General features: G+C 46.6%; 1 protein-coding gene across 1 annotated transcript in view; it reads left to right on the top strand.

The window, feature by feature from the left end:
- Positions 1-15,146, top strand: part of NTRK3 (neurotrophic tyrosine kinase, receptor, type 3) — a gene marked incomplete at its 5' end in the record, with an annotated part of 300,013 nt that overhangs the window by 19,880 nt on the left and 264,987 nt on the right. The window contains 3 exons of the mRNA XM_010832183.1: positions 7,133-7,156; positions 8,974-9,038; positions 9,835-9,937. Coding sequence (XP_010830485.1) covers positions 7,133-7,156; positions 8,974-9,038; positions 9,835-9,937 — 192 coding nt within the window. The remainder of the gene's footprint in view (positions 1-7,132; positions 7,157-8,973; positions 9,039-9,834; positions 9,938-15,146) is intronic.

Here is a 15,146-nt window from a genome sequence, read left to right as displayed (position 1 = left end):
TGGTGGGAATGCAAACTAGTACAGCCACTATGGAGAACAGTGTGGAGATTCCTTAAAAAACTGGAAATAGAACTGCCTTATGATCCAGCAATCCCACTACTGGGCATACACACTGAGGAAACCAGAAGGGAAAGAGACACGTGTACCCCAATGTTCATCGCAGCACTGTTTATAATAGCCAGGACATGGAAGCAACCTAGATGCCCATCAGCAGATGAATGGATAAGAAAGCCGTGGTACATATACACAATGGAGTATTACTCAGCCATAGAGAATGGAATCTGCTTTTAAAGAGGAGGTGAATTAACACTGACGGGGGAAAGATGAGGTGGGATGAACTGGGAGATTGAGGTTGACGTGTATACACTACTGTGTATAAAATAGATAACCAATGAGAACCTATTGGACGGCACAGGGAACTCTGCTTAATGTTCTGTAGTGACCTAAATGAGAAGGAAACCCAGAGAAGAGGAGATATATACGTACGTATGGTGATTCACTCTGCTGTGCAGCTGAAACTGACACAATATTGTACAGCCACTGTACTCCAATACATGTTTTCTTTCTTTTTTTTAAAATAGAGGAGAATCTATACTCCCTCATGAGTGAGGAGTGAAGCTCCTGCCAATTGATGCTTCTGTTCTCAAAGGGAAACTCCTGGGGTCTGGAGAGAGGGGGAGCCCTTGAATGTTTGAGAGGTGGGGCAAGACACTCCGGCTCCTGTCTACAGAGGGTGTGCTGGCCGCGGGGCAGGAGGACCAGTGGAATGGTGTGGGGCGTGGCTTTTCCCACTGGGAGGGAAGCTCTTCTCTGCATCCTCCCAGCCGTGTGTACACCTTCTCTGTCCCCAAGAGACACAGCTGCCCCTCCTCATCACCTCTGGACACCCCTATCACCTTATCAACTCTAATCAGGCCAGTCGTTCTCCAGGAGTGGTCCCCAGACCAGCAGCATCCACATCATGTGGGCAGGTGTTAGAACTCAAATCCTAGAGCCCCACCCAGACCTACTGAGTCAGAAATTGTGGGGTGGGGCCCAGCAGTCTGTGTCTTGACAAGCCCTCCCACCCGCAAAATTCAGACGCTCTTATTTGCCAACTGCTGCTGTGGCATATGGTGGACCGAGGAGGCAGGAGAGAGGGTGGAGTCATGGAGGAGCTTGAAGGCAAACTGCTCACCTGAAGCGGGTTTCTCGGACCCACCTGCACCCTGACAGGGCCATCCTGTGTGAAGGGTTACTTGTTCGTAAAGGAATCAATGGATGATGAAAAGGCAGTGACAGGGAAGAGATGGGCCAGTGGTGACAGTGAAAAAACAGCTAGGCATTCAGGAGAGTCAGTCATCCCATGACGCAGGCAGTAAACTGCACACCTGCTGAGCCCTGGGTACAAAGGCTCTTGGTGGATTCCTGTTCTTCTCTTGCTGTAAAGTGGTGGGGAGGTTGTATTTGTCATTTGTACCCCCTCGCTCCCAGACAGCAAAGCATAGAGGTTAAGAGCCGAAGGTCTGAAATCAGACAGATGGAGGTGCAAACCGCATCTGTGGTCCTGCTGGACAGATGGCCTCAGCTCCTAGAATGGGGCTTGGCACACGGTTGGCATGAGGTGCCTCTGTTTCTTCATCTGTAAAATGGGGATAACTGGAGCTCCTGCCTAAATAGTCCTGAGGATGAATGAAGTGATGTCTGCCAAGTGTTTCGCTCTATGTCTGGACAGAGGGATGGTTCAACCGCTGTTGGCCTTGACCTGGATTCTGAGTGGAGAGTTAAGGAGTTGAGTTCAGGAGTTCTGGAACTGGTAGTCACTCTGTAATCAAGCTGGGAACTTCTAACAGACTGTCTTCAGGCAGTTTCATTGAAGGTAGTGGTTATGGAGTCACAAGCCAGGGTTCAGATTCTCACTCAGCTGCCCATCAGCTCTATGATCTCAGGCAGATTACTCAGCCCCCTCCCTTCTGCCTCAGAGATTGTGGTGAAGATTAATTCACAGACAGTGGTTCAATCTGCCTAAAATATCTCCCATGGTGCTTGGTACAGAGTAAGAGCAGAATTAGTTTGTTTTTATTTTTATTTTTTTTAAAAACACCCAAGGGCAACTGAAAGTGGATTTGTTTGGGGAGGGGATGGAGATCTGAAGGTGAAGGTCTTCTTTCCTGACTGTTCATGGGTCGGAGGCCCACAAGAGACTGGATTGAAATGAATACATTGAGTGGAAACGTCTGAAGATGCAGAGGCTTCGATCAGAGGATTTTCTCCGAGCAGGACATTGAGATGAAAATGTTCTGGGAAAGCTTTTTGTAAGCTTCACATCCTATGCAAATGTTGGTGGTTCCTTTTGCATTTCCAGGGAAGCACTAGAATGTTCCACCTGGAGTTTAAGCCTTAGTGTAGGAGCCAGTCCTTGGAAAGGAAGATGTGTTCTAGGAGCATGGAATCCTCTTTCATGTTTCAGGATCTTAGAGAGGCCACCAAAAAGGATCTGGGTGTAAGAGTGGGACCATGAGGAGTCAGGGATCTGAGTGTCAGGGGAGGCTGGGGATCATGTCAGGGTCAGGGTGGTACCTGGAAGGTCACCATTAGGGATCCTTAGATGATGTGATAGAAGGGGGAATGTTGCCAAGGGGTATGTGTGTGTGTGTATGTGTTTGTATGTGTGTATGTGTGAATGTGCATGCATGCATGCATGTGTGTACATGTATGTGAGTGTATGTTTATGTATGTGTGTGTCTATTTATGTGTGTGTGTGTATGCAAGGGGTGTGTGCACGCATGTGTGTGCATGTGTGTGTATGTGTACATGTATGTATTTATGTGTGTATGTGCATTTGTGTATATGCACAGTGTGCGTGCATGTGTATATGTATGTATGTGTGTATATGTGTGTATGCAAGGGATGTGTGCGTGTGCATGTGCATGTGTTTGTATGTGTGTGTCGGTGAATGTGCTTGTGTGTTTATATGTACATGTGCGCATGTATGTATGCATGTGTGTATATGTGTGTTTTTATGTGCATGCGTGCATGTATGTGTGTAAGCAAGGTGTGTGTGTGTGCACATGTGTTTGTGCATGTGTGTGTATATGTGTGCATTTATGTGCTTATGTGTATGTATGTATGTGTGCATTTATGTTTGTGAGTGTGTGTTTATGTGTGTGCATATATGTGTATTTATGTGTGCGTGCACATGTATGCAGTTGTATGTGTGTGTTTATGTGTGTGTGTGTGTTTGCCTGCACTCCTGCAATGAATATCTGTGAATACTTAACGAAACATTTAGGAACAAGTGAGCTGCCATAACTCTTGAATTCTCCTTTTTTCGCTTGGCCAGGAAGTCTCTTCATTGTGACAGCAGAAACCAGAGTTCCCTCAGGGCCCTAGGTACCACCAAGGGGAGAAACCATTGCGCTAGCGCCCTTAGCGGCATCAAGACTGGCTTCTTTCCCATAGGGAACTTGTTGAGACGAGAACGTGCTCCCAACCGGCGGATGCTGGGGAAGTGGAGGGGCAGCCGCGTGTGGCCGTCTGCGCGGGGTGGGCCGAGCATGTGGACGCCTGGCGCGGCTCCCTCCTCTGTCCTCACATCTGAAGCCAGGCCATCTCTTCACGTCATCACGTCTCAGTGCATCTCTGTCTGTCTGGATGCAAGCTGCTGCCTCTCTTCTCTTTTCTCTGGACCCCACTGGCTTTTCCCACTGAGTTTTTCTTGAGGAGTTTGGGATCTGGAGGAGACATATGCCTTCCATTCGTGCCCGGTCCCCTTTGGGATTCAGATGCTGCCTTGGCACGCGAGTCCAGTTGTTTGTTCTCCCAGACTGCTGGTGCAGGCAGAGACAAGGACCATTCTTGGGTACCATCCTCTTCCAGGGTGAAGTTTTGAGTCTTCCCACAAGTTAAAGAGAACCCTGGAGGTCTGGCTCTTCCAGGTCTCAGGTGTTTCCTGGGTGAATACATGTCTCCAGGCTCCTACAAAGGAGCTAAGCATTCATAGGCTCACCGAGAGATTACAGGGTTCACAGATTGGGCCAAAACATTTGGCTGACATGAGATTATTCTCCAATAAAGGAAAACCTTATGAGAAACATGCAAATCAGTTTTAACTATGAGTTGATCTGGCATGTCTCTGTTCTCTGAAACCACAGCTAGGGTCCCTTGACCCCCATCTTCCTCCCAAATCAGGTAGTTGGTCACTTGAAATTTAGAAGAGGCTGGGGGTATGAAGGGCATGCTCAGGAATTTGGACAAAGCTGTATCACTGTCCCTTGAAACAACGAAAAGCAGATGATGAACAAGAAATCTATTAACAGTGCATTTACTATACGTAGAACTTTCTTTAAAGGACTCCCTCCTTATAGAAAGCATCATTTTCTCCACAGGTAGAGAGCAGAGCTACGACTGAAATGACTGAAAGCGCAGCTAGCCAGATGCCTGGTAAATAGAAGGTCCATGATGAACGAAGGAATGAGTTGTTGTTTTTAGGGTGTGGTAGGCTTGTGACAGGAGGAGCTGTACTACAATGCAGGGGTTCAAAAAGGGAGCAGCAGCATCCTCATCACCTGAAAATTTGGTTAAAATGCAAATTCTCAAGACCCACTCCAGACCTCCTGAACTCTGGGATGAGGATTGATAATCTGTATTTCTTTTGTTAAAAAGTTAAAAAATTTTTTTTTTAAGTTCTTGATATTGAAATAGAGATTTACCCTCCCAAATTGCAAAAGAATACAAAAGACGTTCTTATACCCTTCACCCAGCTTCCCCCAATGTTGCCGTCTTACATAATCACAGTGCAGTGATCATAACCAGGAGTGATATTGATACAACCCTATTACCTAATCTACAGACTTTATCTAAATTTTATCAGTTGTCCTTCTCTTCTTGAGATCCAATCCGGGATTATACATTGCATTTAGCTGCCATGTTACTGTATTCTCTTTAAATCTGGGGCAGGTCTTCAGCCTTTCTTTGTCTTTCATGATCTGCGTACTTTGAAGACTCCTCACTCGTTATATGTCGGCTGTCCTACAGTTTGGGTTTGCCTGGCGTTTTCTCACAATTAAATGCCAGTTATGCGTTTTTGGTAAGAGCACCGCAGAAGTAATGTTGTGCCCTTTCCGTCCATTGCGTTGGGGGTACATGATGTCTATACATCTTATTACCTGTGATGTTAACTTTTTCACTTGGTGAAGATGGTGTCTGCCAGATTTCTCCACTGCAAAATGATAATTTTTTTCCCTTCTGTAATTAATAAGCATCATATTTTGAAGCTTTATAAATATCATTTTTTATCATTCTTTCACATATTAATTTTAGCATTCATTGGTGATTCTTGCCTGAAACAAATATTAACGTGCCATTTGTCAATGATTTTTTTCCTAGTTCCATCCTTTCCTCTCTATTTATTAATTGGAATTTTATTGTAAGGAAGAGCTTTCTGTTCTTCCTCATTGGTTGATTAAATTGCTTCTTATATCAGTATGGACTCATGGGTATTTATTTTGTTCTGTGAATTACAATCCATGTGTTAATTTGCTAGAGCTGCCATGAGGAAAAGTGTCAGGGACTAAATGGCTTAAACAGCATAAATTTATTGTCTTACACTTCTGGAGGCTTGAAGTCTGAGATCAAGGTATCAGAAGGGCTGGTTCTTTATGAGCCTCTCTCCTTGACTTGCAGATGGTTGTCATCTCCGTGTGTCTTCATCTGCCTCTGTATAACTATATCCTAATACCCTCTTATAAGGATATAAGTCATATTGGATTAATGCCCACCCTAATAAGTTTATTTTTTCTGAACTTTTTTGCAAGGGGAGAAAAATATTTATTTTTTTAAATGGAGGATAATTGCTTTACAATGTTGTGTTGGCCTCTGCCATACAACAGTGTGAATCAGTCATAAGTATACATATGTCCCCTTCCTCTTGAACCTCCTTCCCACCCTCCTATCCCACCTATTCCTCTAGGTTGCTAATGACTTTAACTTAATTACCTCTTAAAGACTCTACCTTTAAATATAGTCATAGTTTAAGGTACTGGGGGTTAGGACTTCCGTATATGAATTTTGGGCAGATATAATTCAGCTCATAACAACCTATGACCGTCATTATATTTTGTTGCTCAAATCATCCCCGGTTTGGCCATTGGAAACCCCATCATGGTGGCTCCTGCATCCTTTATTCCTTCCCCTAATAGTTTTTGTGTGCCTTCTTGCTTTTCAATACCGCAAGATGTTCTAGGCATATCTTTTACTTTTTCTTCCCCAGCCCTGGAATTATGCATTTCTCCAAGAAGCCCTCATTCTTTCTGTTGGAGGATAGTAGTGGTCATCTCCTGGATGCTTCTGTGGCAGGCTGAAGTTTGAGAATCTCTTATAAACTGGTTCCGAGCCCAGGCTTGAATCCAGTTGTATCCCTTCTTAGATGAGTGACATTCAGTTAGTCACTTGATCTCTATATGTCTGTTTACTCTCCTGATGAAAGGGTGTAATGCTACCCATCTCCCAGGGTGGGTATAGGATTGGGTGATGTGTTACATAAAGCATTTTTCACACCCCCATCTCATAATCAATGCCCTATAATGATTGGCTTTCATTATTAGGTGATCATTTCTAAAGGCCGAAGACTCAATAACACATTTTCATCTGGGAAATAGATTCTAGAGGGATTCCCAAGCATGTCTTAGTGACCTATTAGATTAAATTTTACAATTGGGGAATTGTGATCTTGAGATCATAGCTGGCATTTCCCAGGTAGATCACAGAAGCCCATCCTGGAGGATTTCTTCTGGGTTCTAATGTTCCACCATCATCCCCAACACACTGGGTATCTGAGGGAAGGTTGTGGGTGTGACAGGGAGTCTGGATTTAATTCCTCAACTCATGGTTTGGTTTCCAGTCTCCAGGTGGGCCAGGCCACCTCCCTTGAAACCCAGAAGTTTTAGCTCTTATTCCTTCTCCATTTGGAAGACCACCTTCTAAAGAGTAATAGGGTGTGGGGGAGGGGTGACGTGCCAAGGGTTTTAGTTTTCAGTTGCCAGGGCAACAGGGGATCATGGTGAGTGGGAGAGGTCATAGCTATGAAGAAGATAGAGCGAGGCTGTTCCGGTTTTTATTACGTTTGTTAATTATCTCTGTCTTTTTTTTGCAGAGAGCACGGATAACTTTGTCTCTTGTAAGTCTCTTTTACCTTTTGCTTTGAAAGTGATTTATTCTGATACTTTTGGTGACTATTGAGTCCAGATAGCCCTCTTTCCTGTTCTATCACCACCCCCAGACCCATGTCCACTGAGAGGATCTGAGTGAACCATGAAAGGAGAGCAGAAACTCTTCTTGGGCAGTTCCAAGCCCATGCCTCTTAGACGGTCACTTGCTGCCTCAGTTCTCCTGCAGTTTTCTAGGGTCTGACCATGGTGCGAGTCTTCCTACCTAGACAGAGAGAGGTGATGTCAGGAAGCATGTGGGGCTCACGTGCCCCGGTGGGCCCGTGTTGAGCATCTCAGTTGTTCTTGCAGAGAGAATGTGGAGCCTATGATGTCAGTGTTTGTCACCTGCTTCAAGAGCCAGGGAATTTGGCTAGAACCCACCCAGGTGGCGCTAGTGGTAACGAATCTGCCCGCCAGTGCAAGAGACCTAAGAGACATGGGTTCAATCCCTAGATCAGGAAGATCCCCTGGAGGAGGGCATGGCAAACTACTCCAGCATTCTTGCCTGGGAAACCCATGGACAGGGAGGAGCCTGGCGGGCTACAGTTCATGGGGTCGCAAAGAGTCAGACACAGCTGAAGCAACTGAGGACGTAAGACAAGTGGAGCTGTGACTGGCCAGGTCTCCCAGAGGCTCATCTGTCTTTAAGTGAAATTACTGAGGCTCAGTCTATAAGTGATTCGGGGTCAGGACTAGACAACTCCCTGGATTTGGGGGTTTGCTCGTGGACTGTAGGGGAACCCATATTTATTCCTTTTCCTTTTGTCCCCCATGGGAGAGGAATGGTGACAGCTGAGGTCATTTCAGCTTCCTATGTGGCCTGTGACAGCAGACGGTCTTTTTTAGGACATGCATTGTTGTTCTGGAGAAGGAAATGGCAACCCACTCTAGTGTTCTTGCCTGGAGAATCCCAGGGACGGGGTAGCCTGGTGGGCTGCCGTCTATGGGGTCGCACAGAGTCGGACACGACTGAAGCGACTTAGCAGCAGCAGCAGCAGCAGCAGCATTGCTGTTCGGCTCAGATGTAAATATCACCTGTAATTCCTTTATTTGTCCTTGGTCTTAGAGGACTTGTCGTCTCACAGAACATCCCTCTGGAGAAATTTGAACCGGAGTGTCTCTGGATAAGTTGGTGGTTCCAGATGGAGGTCCGAGGGAGGCTTGGCTGCTCCTCCAGGCCTTGCTGGGAAGACCTGGTGTTTCCTAGTCAGATAAACTTGTTGCTTAACTGAAGCTGCCACTGTGCTCTGAAATCTGCCTCAGGGCAATGGATAGTGGGTAGTTTGTGGGGCCACAGACCTCCTGGATCTCAACTGAGGAGTGAAAAGGGAACAGGAAGGGCGTAGAAAGAAGGGACAGGATAAGGGATGCAGAGAGGAGCTGTGTGTAGTCAGAGCTGCCTTCACGGACAAAATGGGCTGAATCCAGACCCTGGCTGTGATCCCAAACCATCTCCTTTCCTCTTATCTATCCAATAGCTCATGGCCCGTGTTGCCCAGGTTAGGGTTAGGCTATTTACTCTGGGATGTGAATCAGGGGATGAGAGTGAAGGCTCTTTATGCCTATGCAGTCTGTCCTTGAGCTGTCAACACCTGCCAGGGAGCCTTTGGGGATCTGGTCTCTGGGGACCCCTGCAAAGCCTGGACAGGTCAGACAGAGTCTGACTTCAAAGGCATATTCTCCAGGAAGAACTTTCGATAAAGCTTGGGAGTTGGGTAAGAACTGTGGGGGAGGTTCTTGTGGCCAGCAAACCAACGACTCTTCTGTTCTTCTGTTTGGTTTTCAGTCTACGAAGTGAGCCCCACCCCTCCTATCACTGTGACCCACAAACCAGAGGAAGACACTTTTGGGGTGAGTCACTTCTTGGTCAAGAGAAAGGTGTTACTGATGCAGTGGTTTTCCGCCTTCTGTTTTAAGTTGTCAACTTTTCCAAACACTGCCTTGTTTGGAACTATAGCATAAGAAGCCCTGATGAATGACCTCCTCTCAGGTGGTTGAGGCTTGATGAGAATAATTCATTGTTTGAGGAAGTCTTTGAGGATCTGCTTTAAGCCCCCGGGCTTGGAAGAGAAAAGTTTGAGAATTCCCACTCTATCAGCAGCCAGCTGGGCCTGACTTGAAGGGGCTTCTAATTGTACAACCTTTTACAAAAGTCAGAGTTGTCCAGGGTATCTTCTTGGGTGGGAGGTGCCCCTACCCCGTCTCAGAGCCTGAGATTTCTCTGGGGAGGAAAGGAAAGAGGTCTTTTTAGAATCTCATGGTTAAGAATATTAGCCCAAGCAGGTCAATGTGAAGATGCAGGATTTACTTGCTAATTAAAACCACAATGAGACAATAGACAGAAGCCTCTCTGGGCTTCCTCCTGCGTCTGTTGGGATGACCCCAGCTGAGAGGGCTCAGAAAACTGAATCATGGAAGTTTTCTCTGATCGATTTGGGTAATTTATTTTTTGATGTTCGTAGAACCTTATAAATTATGTCTTCTCAAGACTTCCCTCAGTCTGAGAAGTTCTGGAGTTTACTGAAGTTCTGGGAGGGCTCCGGTTGCTACTACAACAGGGCTGTTCTCATCTGAGCCTGTGTGTTACTCACACAGCCCTCGGGTTTTCAGTAACTGTGCTTGCTTGTCTGTGTTTGGCTCCTAACAGGTATCCATAGCAGTTGGACTTGCTGCTTTTGCCTGTGTCCTGTTGGTGGTTCTGTTTATCATGATCAACAAGTATGGGCGACGGTCGAAATTTGGAATGAAAGGTAAGGTGGGCTGTTCATTTGCGAGGGTCGCATCGGGAACCTATGGCTCCTTTTGATCAAAAGATGCTGTTTTAATCTCTTTCTGCTGTCTGAGAGGGTCTCTTGTGGTGGGCTTAAGTGGCCCTGGCTGGTGACTCCTGTCTACACCTTTATTATTGGTAATGATGGATTGAAGGCAGTGTCGGTGTCTGTGAGGACCAGATTGTGGACCACTTGGTTTTTCTGTGATGACTGAAAACATGGCTTCAGTGGGCCGGTGCCAAGATGATGCAGAGAGGTTAAGAAAGTAAAGTGAAAATTGGTTTAAGCAAGGAGACACTCTTAGAGGGAGAGCAGGCAGACAGATGAGGGATTCATCTGTCTGGGTCTCTTTGGCAAGCCAGTGATGAGGGGCATATAAATGAACGGGCAGAATATTCACTGGGGAAGGAGGGGTTTGGGGGTAGACTTCCCTGATTTTTCATCCCAGCTCCATTTTCCCAAGGGGAGGAGGAGCTTCTGTCCCTGTTTAGCTTAGATCAAAAGTGTCATGGCCTTTGTGCATGATGAATACTTCCTATCTGTAAGGCTAACCTTGTTCTAATGAGAGGGTGTGTGCGTGCTAACTCTCTTCAGTTGTGTCCGACTCTTGGTGACTCCGTGGACTGTAGCCCAGCAGGCTTCTCTGTCCGTGGGATTCTGGAGTGGGTTGCCATGCCCTCCTCCAGAGGATCTTCCCTACCCAGGGATCAAACCCGCATCTCTTATGCCTCCTGCGTTGGCCGGTGGGTTCTTTACCAATAGTGCCACCCGGGAAGCCCAGCGGGTAATGAGAACACAATGAGTAAAAGATGACGGTTAGACTTAGGAGGTTCCTGCCTTTCCTCACCTATCTTTGTTTGCTGCCTGAACCCTTATCACCCAAAATATGTGGTTTCCTGTCAGTCTGAAGGTCCCTGCTTTCCTTTGTCTGCCTATGGACCCCTTCTGTTTACAGGATGCATGGTTTCTGGCCACCTGTCTCCTGCCCCTGTTTCTCTACTCAAACCTAGCTGCCTGCCTCCTGAAACAAAGGGACTTTCTGAGTAACCAGGTTTTGCGTTTGTCTGCACCTATGTGTGGAGTTGTGATGAGAAGGCATTCAGAGAGTTAGATGTTGGTGGTAGCCTCTGGCATTGAAAGTGGCCCATGCAGGGTATTCCAGCACATGGGTTTACACAGAGTTCCAGAAATGATGCCAACAGCATCGTGATTGCTAAATTTGCTGCCCGGTTCCCACCACACAGAGCACTCAACCCCACGAACACTGGGATCGGGCGTGAGATGTGGCTCTCCACCAAGACTTGGGTTAAGGGGACTGGCACGAAAGGGGTTAATATGGTAAATTAGCATCCATCTGCCTGGTCCCAGGATGGATCTGACCAAATGGCTCAAGGGAGGCCGGGTACCGATGTTTAAACAGAAACTTGAATTTCAAGATATATTCCCAGCTGGGGTTTCCATTTATGGCTGATGTTAATAGGAGATGGGTGGGGAGAGCTGATGAAGGGTTTGACAGGCCATCAGGTTCCTGAGGTAGGATTCAGGGTGGAGTTTTCTGATGAGATTATGGGGTCCAGAAAGATGATTTCTATGACTTCTGCACCAGAGCTGGTGTCTGTGGTGGGGGTCTTGACCTGGGGACTCAGGGACTGAAGGGGAAAGCATAAAAGATTCACAGGGACAGTGCTCCCTTGAATTCAATGTGGGCTTCTCAGGTGGCTCAGTGGTAAAAAACCCACCTGCCAGTGCAAGAGACATAAGAGACGAGGGTTTGATCCCTGGGCCAGGAAAATTCCCCTGGAGAAGGAAATGGAAGCTCACTCCAGTATTCTTGCCTGAAGAATCCGTTGGACAGAGAAGCCTCACTGGCGACAGTGCATGTCAGATACTCAAAAGAGTCTGTGACTGTCCTATAAATCTAGAACACTGATATATAGCAAGAGATATGGCGTGGAGAACCAGAAAGGTAGGAAACGGGACAGACTGCCTGGCTTCCTAGAAGCCTCCCGCCTCTCTCTGCTCTTGGTTAAGCTGAACAAGTCCCAGCAAGGCAAACCAGGCTTTCTTGAAGTATATGAAATATTTTGTCCAAGAGAAATATACACACAGGCAAATTATAAAACTTTCTATGAATACATATATAGAAGCTTGGCCCAAAGCCAGATGACTTATTAAACAAGAGGAGCCCATGGTCAGGTACCTTGGCTGGAGACATTTTATCTGCCAGTACCCCACATGCCAAATAGGTTTCACAGGTTTGGAAGATAAGCCATCATCCTATAAGGTTGGAGCCTGCAGTCTTCTTTTAAAAAAGATAATTAATTAATTTTTGGCTGTGCTGGGTCCCCTGGTTGCTGCACAGGGCTTTCTCTAGTTGCAATGAGCAGGAGCTACTCTCTCACTGTGGTGCACGGGCTTCTTACTAAACGTGGTTTCTCTTTTTGCAGAGCACAGGCTGTAGGGTGCTCCGCTTTCAGAAGTTGTGGCAAGCGGGCTTAGTTGCTCCACAGCATGTGGGATCTTCCCGGAGCAGGGATCGAACCCATGTCCCCTGCATTGGCAGACGGATTCTCTGCCACTAGACCACCAGGGAAGTCCCTGAGTCTTCAATCTTAGCATCATGCTTGGAGTCCTGGCTTTGAGGACCTAGTGCTATTTCTTGTGCAGACTTTTCCTACCTCAGAAGGAACTTTCCTTTGTCTTCCTCCCTTCACCTGAGAAAACAGCAGAGCCTTGAGCAAAGGGAAGAATGAGGCATTCCTGCTTTCCCCACCGAGAGGCGTGCCACCCGCTGAGACCCTGCGACAAGCTTGGCAGCGCTGTGAGAGCAGATTTTTCCTATTAATTGTCATCCGGTTTCTGGAACAGCGTGTCCCCATGTCGGATGGATTAGGCAGCACCCAGGGCGGCGCCTTCCCCTCAGCTGTCCTTGGAGCCTCTCCCAGCGCCCGCTCCCCTCTCACAGGCTGAACTGCCGTCGTCAGTCCCTACTGAGCTACAAGAACATGTCCATGAAGTTGGCAGTGAAATATTCCTTAAACTTAGGTGACCTAAAGAAGTTCCGCTAAAATGAGAGGCAAGATGAGATGGGATATTGAAGGCTGACCCTGTTTAGAATTAAGCCTGCATCTTTCTGCTCTTTATTACACCTGATTGTATTTAGTTCTCATCTTAGGATGACTAGCAAATGCCCCAGGCTGCATCCTCCCTTGATCTTTGATTGCCAGAGGGCATCCCAGTCCAGGAAAAAAAAAAGGGGGGGCAAAGATGTGGGTACCAGAAACCCCCCAACTCTGAAGCAGGCAAAATTCCTTCTAGTCTGAGCCACCCCATCCCCAGCTTTGAATTTTCAACTCTGGGTTAGAATCTATAATGTCACTTAATTGCTCTTTGTTCCCAGCAAAGTTACTTAACTTCTCACGGCCTCTGTTCCCCCAACTTCAAAATGATGCAATGACCCCACCTCCCTCTTCGGATTGCCCTGAGTGTTAAGATCTGTGTGTGCCTGATGTTTGCAAGGGTGCCTGTGGTTGTCGTTTTCTTCTCTTCTTTGTGTATAAGCCTTTCCAGGCTCCTTTTATTCTCCTTCCAGGAAGGGCTGCCCTCCCAAGACTTAATCATGCCCTACTTTGTCCTGCACAGTATTTAGTAAAAATAGTTTTCTTCTGCCCTAATCCTCAGATCAGATCAGTCGCTCAGTCGTGTCCGACTCTTTGCAACCCCATGAATCGCAGCACGCCAGGCCTGCCTGTCCATCACCAACTCCCGGAGTTCACTCAGACTCACATCCATCGAGTCAGTGATGCCATCCAGCCATCTCATCCTCTGTCGTCCCCTTCTCCTCCTGCCCCCAATCCCTCCCAGCATCAGGGTCTTTTCCAATGAATCAACTCTTCACATGAGGTGGCCAAAGTACTGGAGTTTCAGCTTTAGCATCATTCCTTCCAAAGAAATCCCAGGGCTGATGTCCTTCAGAATGGACTGGTTGGATCTCCTTGCAGTCCAAGGGACTCTCAAGAGTCTTCTCCAACACCACAGTTCAAAAGCATCAATTCTTCGGCGCTCAGCCTTCTTCACAGTCCAACTCTCACATCCATACATGACCACAGGAAAAACCATAGCCTTGACTAGATGAACCTTTGTCGGCAAAGTAATGTCTCTGCTTTTGAATATGCTATCTAGGTTGGTCATAACTTTCCTTCCAAGGAGTAAGCGTCTTTTCATTTCATGGCTGCAGTCATCTAGGGCACTGTTATTATTTCGCTCAGACGTCATCTGTCGTGTTAGACCAGGAGTGACTTGTCATAGAAGCCTGTGATCACTCTGCCCGTATACCTGAAACTTTGCAGTCTGTGACAAATGGTTATTGAACTTAGAAATGAATGACTTTATTTTTACTCATAAAAAAAAAAAAAAAGCACAGCTTGTTAATCAGTAATGGGCTAGTTAGGGCTCATTTGGAAATCTGAGCTGTCTGCTCAGTGGGAGGGAGAGTGGGGATGATCTGGGAAACTCATAAATAATTCCCACCATCCACATCTGAGGGCCTGGAACACAATGTGTGGATGGGAAGGACTTATTCAAATGAATTCCTTCTGAGAAATTAAAAAATATTAAAAAAAATACGAAGATTAGTTAAACAAACACTCGTATTCCATTCCTGCCACTCAGAATGAGCAAATTCACTGTTTTGTTCTATACTGCATCTAATTTTTTTTTCTTATTACTGATAAAAAACTAAAATGGCTTTAACCGTCACCCCTGGTCCCACGGCCCCTCCCATTTCCCTAGGCCGTCATTAGCCTGAGTTCACTGTGCATCCAGCGGTCCACTTGTTTCGTCTCTCTCCCGGTATCTCTGCCTCTCTTTCTCTGCTGTCTCTGCACACCCACACTTACCCTCATGGTTCTCTCCCAACCAACCTCACACTCTGTCAAATTAGCAACTGCCTCCACCCTATGACAATCTTAGTGCCCAAGTGTGAAAACCAGTTCAATTTTATAATTCTACTTATATGTATATATTTATGAATGTGTGTGTGTGTGTATTTATGCATATATATATATATAGGCAATGGCACCCCACTCCAGTACTCTTGCCTGGAAAATCCCGTGGGCGGAGGAGCCTGGTGGGCTGCCGTCCATGGGGTCGCTAAGAGTCGGACACGACTGAGCGACTTCACTTTCAC

The sequence above is a fragment of the Bison bison genome, unplaced genomic scaffold, assembly GCF_000754665.1.
Source record: "Bison bison bison isolate TAMUID 2011002044 unplaced genomic scaffold, Bison_UMD1.0 scf7180017860443, whole genome shotgun sequence".
NCBI lineage: Eukaryota > Metazoa > Chordata > Mammalia > Artiodactyla > Bovidae > Bison > Bison bison.
This window is presented reverse-complemented; position numbering and strand designations above follow the sequence as displayed.